Consider the following 12,051-nt stretch of genomic DNA (forward strand, 5'->3'; position numbering starts at 1 on the left):
CTTTCTTTATATGACGGCAGATCCTCCTCTCAAACTGTAAACTGGAATCATAAGCTGCACCACACCTCCCCTAGGATCTATTATCAAGAGACCTCCAGAGCATTGTTTACTAAAGACAGGAAAGGGCTACGTAAATTAAACATGAAGAAGAATAGCTAACCTTTTAGATGTAGTTGGGAAGCTATCATGAGGAAATCATTATGATTTATTGCCCATAAGATCTTCTGAAGTACATTACTAAACATTGTGAAGTATCATACCAGAATACTGATGCAGTGAAGACACAAACTTTCCCCATAGTTTCCCCTAAACAGACGGATATATTTCTGGGCTTTGTACAATGTAGCCCGCTAATCTTCCTGTGCTGACTTAGGCCACATTAACACCACACATTTAAAGCATTATACCATTTTAAACAGTCACTGCTTTCCCCTCAAGGATTCTGAGAGCTGTAATTTGTTAAGTGTGCAGAGAGTTGTTAGGAAGCCACTATTCCCCTCACAGAGCTACAGTTCCCAGAGTTCTCTATTGCCCAGCACCAATAAACTACAGCTCCCAGAATTTTTTGTTTTCCTGTATTTTTGCATTTCGTTTTTATTTGCAATGTTTTCTTTTTTTCATGTATTTTCAGAGTATTTTGGTTCTTCTCTTAATTGCCCTGCTTTAAATGTGGACCATCACTGTACTTGTAGCTGTTTCTCTCTTTTAAGCTGTCTGCTTAAGTTTTATTGTGATATTTTGAAATGTTCACTTTGACCATTTAAGAGAGCCTGCAAACTGCTTAGATGTACCTTTGGAAATGTGAAATGATATAGAAATCATTTAAATAAAAATGAATAAATTAAATAAGCTAACCTGGTTTTGCCATCCAATTAAATGGCTATCTAAAGACACTCCACATGTATAAAACACTTTATAGTATTCAGAATGATACACATGATCTCAGAAATCCTTACCTTGCAAATATATGTTGGTATTATCACTGTCTTGCTGGGAGGTGTGACCAGGGCTCCTGCACTGCTGATTTGTGTAGGTGTTACAGCTGGTGTAAGTTGTCATGCAAACGTTTGCATCTGACCAGCCCTAGCTGAGGGTTGTCTAGGGCTCCCTGATGAATTGACTGGGGACTGAAACTAGCCCTTGCTGGTTCTCAGGGCATTTTTTTCAAGACAGGACTCTGCAGTAGTTTTCTGAGTCATTATGGATGATGGCACTAAAATAGGGAGTGAATTTATCCTACCACCCCACTGCCATGAGATAAAATCACCACCTGCTTATTTGTATGCCACTCTTCTACAAGAGCTGGTCATGACGTCAAAGGAAGGGCAATGAAAATAACTTTATTTTTAAAGTCGCAAAAGGAAGAATGAGAAATAACTGTAGCGTCATTGAGTAAACATATAACAAAAAATATCAACCAACATTGTATGAAGCAATGCAAACAAACAATCCCAAAACAAATAAAGAGTAAAGCAGTAGTAAAGAGTCGTAGCTCAGGGACGGAGCAAATGCTTTGCCTACAGAAGGTCTCTGGCATCTCACGATAGGGTTGTGGAAGATTGATCCCTGGAGAGCTGCTGCTAGACAATGAAACTGAGGAAGATCAATGGTCTAAGCCTGTTTAAGGAAGCTTCCATGTTCCTAAGCCTGAGCATCTTTATTTACAGACATCACCATTTTACTGAAAGGAGACCAAAGTACATAGGAATTAATTAAAACAGTATTAAATACCTTAAAGACCGCCTCTTTCTGTATGGACCTACCCAAGCCCTGAGATCATCTTCTGAGGCCCTCCTTCATGTGCCTCCTCCTTGAAAGGTCAGGAGGGTTGCAACACAAGAACGGGCCTTCTCTGCAGTGCCTCCCCGTCTGTGGAATGCTCCCCCCAGGGAAGTTCGCCTGGCGTCTTCATTATACAGTGGTACCTCTAGTTACAAACTTAATTAGTTCCAGAGGTCCATTCTTAACCTGAAGCTGTTCTTAACTAGAGGCATGCTTTCTTTAATGGGGGCCTCTTGCTGCCACTGCACCACCAGCACATGATTTCCATTCTCATCCTGGGGCAAAGTTCTCAACTTGAGGTAACTCTTCCAGGTTAGAGGAGTTTGTAACCTGAAACGTTTGTAACCTGAGGCGTTTGTAACTTGAGGTACCACTGTATACCTTTAGGCACCAGGCAAAAATGTTCCTCTTTAACCAGGCCTTTGGTTGACCTGATGGACATCATATACCCTTTTAAAATGTGGCTCTTTTTTGAGGGGTGTTATTGAGTTATTGTTCTTACTTTGATTTTATATACAGTATTGTGATGTTTTCTGTGAAGTGCCTTGAGACCTCCGGGTATAGGGCAGTATATAAATTCAATCAATCAATCCTTAGAAAGGGTAATATGTATTTGCCTATATAGATATCGAAGTCCCTTGGCTACTGCAGAACTTAAAAACAGATATTATACATAAGGTATATTGATAATTGTATAGCTGGTACAAATTGAGTTTGTGTGTGATTCCATTTGAATTTTTAAACGATTGGTATGCTGTTGCTTTCAAAAACTGTGTGCTCATATACATGTATTTGTATACTTATAATAAAATTTATAATAAAACTGAACAAATTAAAGGCGCCTGACCAAGGTTCAAAAGACAATTTACACTGGAGCTCTTTTGATGCAACCTGAACGGCCTTCTTTGACTTGAATAGGGTTGACTCTTCTAGGATTCCTTTCCTACAAGATGGGTACCTATGTCCCAGAATTAGGTTGGCATAGAAATGGAACAGCTGCTGAGCAGGAGCAATGCTTCTATGCACAGGCAGTTTCTTTGTTTTTTTTAAATATGCATCTCTTTTAAGTTATTTAACAGGGGTGGCATAGTGCAAGGATTCTTCAGCCAGACTGAACAGGAACAGCCCTCAATGCTCTCGTGCCCCAAGCTAAATTTTGCCAAATACCAAAATGGTAACTGCGAAGGATCAGCATTGGGCAAAAGATATATTAGACAACGAGGGTATCTTTGAGCACATGCTGCAGGTAATTTATTATTGCATACAAAAATACACCAGCATACCAAAGGAAACCATTTTCCTTATTTTGACAACCTGAAATATTATTTTAATTGTTCAAGCACTTTCCTGAAGACCTGCCTCTAGTTCGTAACTTTCCACTCCCACTGGAAACAATTTTCAATGAAACAATCTTTCAGAAATATTTTCCATGGCACTCTCTTCTGAGCAATACCATCCAAAATGGAATTTAAAAATCAATCAAAATTTATGGTTCATATTCTACATTTATGAGTGCTGGGCTGAAATGTTGAACAGTGCATAAAGTAAAGTATCATTTAATGTATTTTTCTTTTTAACAATAATATAACATAAATAAAATATGGGATTATATTGTGTTCTGACTTGCTGACAGAGGTGGTTACTAGTGGTGGAATGCACAGCATTGATTTAAAATGGGACTCAGTTCTGTTTTATTATGTTTGACAATTTGCCTGCTGCACACATATGAAAAGGAGACTGACAAAAAGCAAAGATTTATTATGTTGCTTAGCAAAACTTGCCTTTCAAAATTGTGCTTTCTTGTTGTAACCCACAATAAGTTTTACTGGTCCAGAGGAATGTTGCTCTTAATTTACTACATCTTCATTGACACGAACAGGACGCAGACCAGCAGATAATCGTCTGAATAGCATATTTTAGGGTTCACTTACTAAAACGGATACTCTCGCAGAACCCAGTTTGCTAGGAGTAACTTCAGATCTGTATGTATGTGGTGTATTTTTACCATCTGTGCATCTTATTGACGACTTAAGTCTTTCGATCCAGGACAAGTGAATTCATGATTTATGGTTGAGAAAAGATCCTGTGGTGAGGCTGTCAACTTTCATTCATTATTCCAATAACAGGCAAGGTCCTGGACAATTTAGCTTTAACATATATGTTTATATTTTTGTTCTGCACTTCTTTAAAAAAGCAGAAAAACCCCCAGAAGACATCAGTGTAGCATTTGCTGATCTGGAATTTCCTTTCAGGGCGTTTTGATGCTACCATCCTATTATTCTCTAAGCAGGTGACTTTGCTCTTTTCATCTTAGGCCTGTGAAGCAGTTGACAGCTTGTGAATTAAGGCAGTTTGAGCATCTGACTAATGGTCTGGGTTGTAGCCGACTGGATTTACCGTGTCTTGTTTTCCTTGATAAATCCCATGTAGAGCTCAAAAGCAGCTGTTCTTACACAACACCTTTGTCAACATGAATACTAACTGTCACTGGCTTGGAGTCAAAGCCCCTTCTTTAAGGGAGGGATTAGTTCTTTTATTTGTGCACCATTTCCTGTGTATCTGGGAAAACAGAGCTCTTGTAACTTCCAAATTGTGCAGCATTACATTAATTTATTGTCCCGCTGTGCCTTCCTTCTTTACTCAGAATGCATTCTATGGCCTGGTTCTTGCAAACAGCAGATGAGCCATGCCCACACGGCAACAGTTCAGACTGCAGGTGGAAGATCCCTGGATACAAAATCAAATTTCTGGGAGAATTCTAACCTTGGAGCATGCTACAAATTACATCAATAAAATAAATGCACAGGCTGTTATGATTTGACACACAAAATATATGTTTCTCCTTTCATCTAGGGTTTATTCCATTGATGAAATAACTCTCCCCCCCTTATTACTATTTATACAGTTTTACAACACATTCATACGCATGTCTACTTATGTCATTTGAGTTCAGTGGAACTATGGGTTATATGAGATGGTAGAATCCAACACAAAGACCATTTGCACTGGCCAGGGTGCTCGAGAGCAATGTTGGGTCCTATGGAATACTTATAGATCCCTAACACTTCGATGGATTCTTTATGTACCACTGCTACCTCCTGCGATGGAGTATGTGGAGAAGCCCATGTCAGCTGTGTCTGGGGTATGGAGTCTCTAAAGAGTGCTTTAGTTGGCTTGAACTGCACTTCTTAATGCAATTGTGAGGGACTGTGCTGAGGAAGAATGGTGGGAGCCACCCCTTCCCCCCAATCCTGAATCTTCCCAGGAGCAGGACAGTATAGATTTGGAACAGTGGTTTGCAGAGGGGCATAGTTCAGAAGGCAGAAGCTGGGAAACACTGGATGAGGAACAGCTAGCAGAAGAAACACTAGAAGAGAGTTAACCGATTCAGTGTCTCTGGACAGCATTCACCCCCTTCTCCAAAGACATGGAGAGCTCAGAAAGTGTTAGAACAGAAAGCACAGAGGGTACAAGCTCAGATTACAAGACATGGAAGTGATGTAGATTAATATGGTGGGGAGGAGGAAGTGAGCCTTAATTGGGAGCACCGCCATTGTAAGAGACGTCCCCCCCCCACTGTAATTATTAAAGAATCTAACTGGTAAGACATTTCTTTCATCTGATCTTCTTATCTACTGCCATGGGGGAGGAAACCGATTCCCCGGAGCCTGGCAGCAATCCTTAAAAGGAAGGCTGTGATCCTAATCCCTCACCTGGGAAAAGGTCCTATTGAATTAGGAAGAGTTAGGATTGTGCCGTAAACCTGCCACAGGTCAAGCCTAGTCCTTGAGAGACAGGCTCCTGCTGACACCCCATCTCTTGAGAAGGTTCCAAAGGCAGACATTTCTTGCTCTTGCTCAAGTGACACGGCCTAAGCAAAAAAGAGAATACAATTTCCACTATCTTATCCAACAGTAACACCTGCCATCTCATTTCATACTTTTTCCTGGGCTCCTGCTGTGGTGCTCTCAGCCTGATACTTGGGTATGGCTGCTGATACCGTGACACACATCCTGACATAAGAAACAAGAGTTGAAGATAGAAAAGGGACTGCCTTTAGCTCTTAGGGCTGCCAGAGATTTCTATTCTTGCCCAGTTACTTAAGTAGGGACAATAGATGGCACATTCTTTTGTGCATTAATTCATGGCGGGACCTCATGAAAAGCAGGCAATTTTTTAATTTATAAGAATCACAATAGCTTTAATCCAATGGGAATTCCTTTTTAATATGAAAGTTTTCAACCACACACATACACACCACTAAAAGCACAGTATAATAATCCTGAATACATTTCTTAGCAATTTTACATTAACAGTGTTATGCCAGCATTAGGAGAAATTGATTTTCTTTTTTAGGGATAGTAGAAAGCAATATTATATAGTGCAATCCTATTTTTACTCATAAGTAAGTCCTACTGAGTTCAACTGCAGGTAAGTGGGGTTATGATTGCAACGTTTGGGATTCTTTAACCCTGTCACACAACAACTATTGACTTCTAGTGAGTAATCATTTGCTTTCTATGCAATCTTTCAAAACAATTCATATTAAATGTCTGTTTTACTAATTATACATGATTCTAATATGTATGCTGTTAATTTGGAGGTAATTAAATAAACTAAGTTTTATGCACGGGAACAGGTTTCTCATCTACATTATACGCTGTAAAACTGTTATTAAAAAGTGCTGTGACTTAAAATAGCAATCTCTCATTTACTTCCCACTGACAGAACATCTGCAGGTTTAATGAGGCTACTCATAAGAATGAAAACATCAACAAATAAATTTGTCTTCATGTAGCCAGTAGCACCAGTAACTAAATCCATACTACCTACAGAGTCTGAGGGCATTTTCAGTTAGTTGCAGAATGTGCAGAGCTCGTGCCCTGAAAATCATGAATTTGCAATATGCTACTTCAGATGCCACAGGGTCACTTCATAGGGCCAATAATTATCTGCAAATGCAACAAGGAACCATGTGGACACAACCACAGAGGAATTAATTGCAGCATGATGCCGCCATGTCAGTAAATGTTGCTCTTTCATGTTTAATTCAACAGCAAGCAGCAAAGTTAGACTGGTTCATATGGTAGTTTATCCAAGCAGAGGTTTTTAGAGTATATGGACCACCCTACAGCCATCACCATGGAGCTTTTGTTAGAAAGGAAGCTCTTGTGTAATTACAATTTCAGTAGGGGCTTGGCTGTAAAAGTTGCTGGTTGAGAAACGCAGGTACATAATCACATTTTACAATATTATATTTCTCTCTCTCTCTCATAATATTTTATAGATGATTCCTACTCAAATTTCAAAACTTTTTTTTTTTTTGATGGACCGTTGCCCAACCTGAAAAATGACAACATATTTTATACCAGCAGCAACGGGTACCACAGAATGGAAAGATCCCCAAGAACACTCACTAGTGTAAGGATAATTTTATCATAATTGAAGATGGAAGATTACTACAAACCAGTATGAAAATGTAATACACTTAAAATCTCATCAAGTTTGGTGACATATTATAAAGGAAGCCAATTTTTTAAAAGAAGGTTATATAAAAGTGTAATAAAAACACAAGAGGAGAGGAAGGAAAGAACTTATTCCACACTAATGTTATTCCCCAGTTCTTTGTGAACATATACTTATAATGGAAAAAATTAAAAAGAAATATTGTGCCATCGTTTCAAAAACTTTTGACATTGAGCGCATCTATGAAGTACCATGTATCAAGGTTATTAATGGACTTGAGATTGAATGGAAAAGATAAGATGTGTAAGGAAACAAAGGGGAGACATTGGAAACCAGGGGGTGGGATGGGGGGGGGAGTCCAGAAGGGATAAATAATTAGTTTTAATTTGTGTTATGTTGAAAATTTAAAATAAAAATAGATTTCAACCCCCCCCCCCGGAAAAAAACCTTTTAACATTGAGCAATGTACTTTAAAATATAGATATGAATTTTCTCAATGAGAAGAATCTTAGGGCCCCTTTATGCACTATGAATCATATGTGATGGTGTCTCCTCTACCATATGGTAAAGGAGGTTATTTTTTGGCAATTCCTCCTTTTCCTCAGTCCCTTGCCCCCCCCCCCCAAATCTGCTCTGGAAGGTTAAGGAAGCTTCTGAAGCAGATGGGGAGTGCATAAGGAGAAGCAGCAATCACTGAAAATGCCACCTCTACCTGTTCTGCTGATGGTTGCCTTGTGTTAGCGGAGGGTACACTACTGAATGCCAACCTATTTCATGTGTATTCCAAAATAGGCAAATATATATTCATCACTGCATGAGCCAGAGGGTCACAGCTCCCTGCCTTGCCATGTAATGGGAGAAGTGGATGAAGTCAGTCACATTTCTATCACTTGTGTCAATGCAACATACGTAGGAAATGCCATTTATTTCACGCAAAAACTAGAAAGTAGGATTGTCAAAAACAAATGAGTAACAACTATGCATGGAGTATGCAGATGAGCCAAGACAGCACTGAGCAGCTGGAAAATGCTTCTGTGAGATAACAGAGCAATATATCACAGCAATGGGTGCTTCCTGAGCCTTCTACGTGTGAGCTCTACGGGGAATTCATTCATCATCTTTCTTGTTTCCAGTATCCACTGCTGTATCCACAGTCCTTTATGGGCCAGCAGCTATTGCACTATGTTCTTAGATGTAGGCAATAGAAGAGACAGCCACAAGTTCCTTCCTGCTTCTTCTCCCAGATATTTTCACAGCAGGCTAAGCTGAATGAGGTTAGTCACAGTCAGTTCTGCCGTGGTAAGACAGATGAGATGGGCAGAACCTTCCTCCCCATAAGGGCAAAAGGACACTGAAGATGTTTCAAGAGGACAGCTATGATACAGGAAATCTGGGACTGGAGAGCTTTACGTTTTGATTAAAAAATTAAAAGCAGTTTCAGGGGGATCCAAAATAAATTGGGCCAGTGGCACTGTGGAAAGAGGCATTTGTTTCTTACTGGCTTAAAAAAAACAATCAAAAATCCCCCATCTGAATGAAGGTGCAAATGATAAGACAGGGCAGTAAGAGATTTAGATTCATTTTTATCCATTTAGTCTTTATTGAATTTATTTATTTAATCAAATAACTGCCCTACAATACACAGCAGAGATACAGGGCATTACCTAGACCAAACTCAATGATCGGGGGGGGGGGGGAGGTTCTATCCAAACATAGAAAAGACAAAGAAAATTACACCGTCGAAAAGGTTTTAAATGCTGCAGGGACCCCTCTATTATTATTGCTCTTACTTGTATATCCAGTAAAACAGAACCAGTCCACCAAAAATAAGTTTCTGTGTTACATTTTCAATGAGTGCAATCTGCCAAACTTGGCTAACTCAATTGGACAGGGTTGCTTCTTCTGGGTCCTTCTAGACTGTGGCCATTATTGATATGGCTGTCATTAACAAAAGCCAATTAAAGGTTCAAAGTGCAAGTCAGCATTCTCATCTTGGAAGAGATTCAAAAGTGTCAGATCTGAGGATTTAACAATGCGCTCTCCAGTTATTTTATCTATTTTGGAGGAAATGTGGTCCCAAAATTTGTCAACCTTGCTGCAGGTCCACCACATATGTCAGAAGGTTGTTGTATCCTTGCACCTCCCTTCCCCAACAAAGGGTGGAACAGGGAAAGCTGATGTGTGTCAAACACAGAGATGTGATGTACCATTTCTGTTAATATTTCAACACTAGTTCTCTTGTGGAAGCAGAGATGGATTTAAAGGGAAATTTTCCCCACATAGCGTTCCAACAGTCATTGTCAATACTGATGTTACAATCTAGTTTCCACCACCCACCCACCCACGATCATCCACTGTGCTCATATCCTTATTAATAAGCAACTTGTGAATTTTGGATACCAAACTCTTGCGCTCGCCATCCAGGGTGTTAAGAGAAATTCAAAGGATTAAGATCTCACAAGGCCTGTTCCTTAACATGCAGTTGCCAGATAAAGTTACCAACCTGATGCCAGGCTAGACAGGTGATCTTTTGAGTCCCTGAACTAATTTTTCCACATGTGTTTGGCCAGTGGGGGAGCATCAGGAATGAAGTCTTTAAGCCTGTAGAGTCCAAACTGTTCAAATTCTTTCACACTGTCTATCTTCAGAACAAAAAATCAGGATGGCTGTTTAAAGGGATTAGCGGATAAATGTTCTAAAAAGTTTTAAAGTGGGAAATATGATCATGGATCTCTCTCTTCTACCCCTTGCTTGGCTTATTTTTCATGGAAATTTTACAATCCTGTTGTACTATCCACGTAAGTCAAAGGTAAAATTTCACACTTCATGCTACAGGTACTTGATGGTATGCAAAGGATAGTTTATTTTTATTTTTCTTGTACATATTTCCTGATTTATAAAACATTAAAACTTTAAAAAGAAGCCATTAACAGAACAGTTGATAACAGCAGAGCAGGTGTAAAAAGAAACCCTTGTGTTTAAAGTACAATAGCAGTATCAGTTCCCAGCTTTAGATCAATTTACTTGCATGTGAAAGTCTGTTTCTTCAGAGCCACAACTGCAAAGCATCTGGGGGATTTTATGGGATCAAATAATTTTACCAGTCCAGACCAGGCAATGTTGTCCTGTAAAATAATACTTGATCAGAGTACATCAGAAAGGCATTTGACTTGAAAGCTCAGATACGGCAATATGTTTTTTCCTAAAAAATAAAATAAAAATCACCAAACAAATTCTGTAACACATGCAAAGTGTGTCTAACATTCATCCTCCAATGTTGTTTGCTTGAAGTTTCACTGCTGCCAATTACATTTCAAAAGCTATGGTTTTGAAAGGAGGCTGTTTTATTGTTCTTAGTTATTTCTTGTGAATTTGCTACTAAAACTACACTGAGCTCTTAGTTCATCAGATTCTATCCACTAGCCCAAGAGCCTAGCAGATGTTTTAAGAAGCGAAGGCAGAACTCTTTCCCCATGCTCTGCCTCACACCAGCTCCTTCAAGCTGATATTATGAGATGCCCTCTGTCAACATGGGCAGGAGACTGCACTGTGGCAACAGCGTAAGTTAACAGAACTTCTTATCTAAACAAGGTAGGCAGGTGAGACGAGAAGTGCCTTCATTAACGTGCCTTCATCACTTTGGGTTGCTTTTTCTTCCGACACAAAGTCAAAATATCTTAGACCAACTTTTGCTATGTCAGCTGTATGGCAGGGCTGGCCAAAGGCAGATTTGGGAGGTATCACTAAAGGGCAGCACATTTGTCAATTATTTGTTTTATTATATATATATATATATATATATATATTATGCTCAGGAGGCCTCATTTGGCTTTGCAGCCTCAGGCACCAAAACGTCTTGTGCTGCTACTGGCATAACTACAATAATAACTAACGCCAGCAGAACGGCACAGAAAAGCAATGCTAGATATGCTAGCAGCATGGGCATAAATCTCATTCAACAGTAAATTTAGCAAAGTTAAGTCAGTATTGAATGCTACTGAACTGATTTCCCTTTTTTCTTGCGAATTCAGAATACTACTGTGTAGATCACTAGAGATCTATGAAGTAATAACCTCACATCATGTGAAGTTTCTGACTTCCAGCCCCACTTGCACAGTGCTTTTGAAATCCATATTTTGGCTTTTGAAATCCAGGGGAAGGAGAAGTGCTGTTTTATGTGCACCTGCTGAAGGGGGGCTCGTGGAACTGAAGCTTTCATAATTTAAAACTAGCTGGCATTTGAAAAAAAAAAAAACCATAAAAAAGTTGCAGTTATTTAAATATTTCAACAGTTTCTCTAAAAATAACCGGCAAGAACAAAAGCACACATTTAGTATAAATCAATTGTTCGAGTGCTGCACTGCAGACAAAATAAAACTCCCTTAGGATAAATCTTCTCTATGATTCTAAATTGTGGAGGAAAAGCAGAGCAGCTCAATGGATGTGCTTGTAAAAGCAAAGAAGAAGAAAAGTTAGGTATTGATTCAATGGTTCATTACTTGCGAAAGGTCAGATATTCTGCAGAAATCTCACTGCACGTTATCAGTGCCAGCCCCACTCACATGCATGCAGTTTGCTCCTTGGGTGAAAGGATGGGAAAACATAAGACAACTCTCCTACTCTCCTACTTAAATCACTATGTACAAATTTAAACACAGCTTGTTCACCACCAGCCTTTCTATGAAGAAGTGATTTCTCATTCCCGAGATGATGAAAATCATCCCCTTCATTTCCAGTACTGACACAATGGTCAATTTCATACATGTGGCAATCTCTGGAGTAGTAAGCAAGTGAGATCATGTG

General features: G+C 39.3%; 1 protein-coding gene across 2 annotated transcripts in view; it reads right to left on the reverse strand.

The window, feature by feature from the left end:
* Positions 1 to 10,078: 10,078 nt before the first annotated feature.
* METTL25 (methyltransferase like 25) overlaps positions 10,079 to 12,051 on the reverse strand; it is a 44,537-nt gene continuing 42,564 nt past the window's right edge. For both annotated transcript variants that reach the window (XM_033163545.1, XM_033163544.1), the window contains one exon: positions 10,079 to 10,373. In XM_033163545.1, coding sequence (XP_033019436.1) covers positions 10,269 to 10,373 — 105 coding nt within the window. In that variant the 3' untranslated portion in view covers positions 10,079 to 10,268. The remainder of the gene's footprint in view (positions 10,374 to 12,051) is intronic.

Source organism: Lacerta agilis, chromosome 10 (assembly GCF_009819535.1).
Source record: "Lacerta agilis isolate rLacAgi1 chromosome 10, rLacAgi1.pri, whole genome shotgun sequence".
In the NCBI taxonomy this organism is placed as follows: Eukaryota; Metazoa; Chordata; class Lepidosauria; order Squamata; family Lacertidae; genus Lacerta; species Lacerta agilis.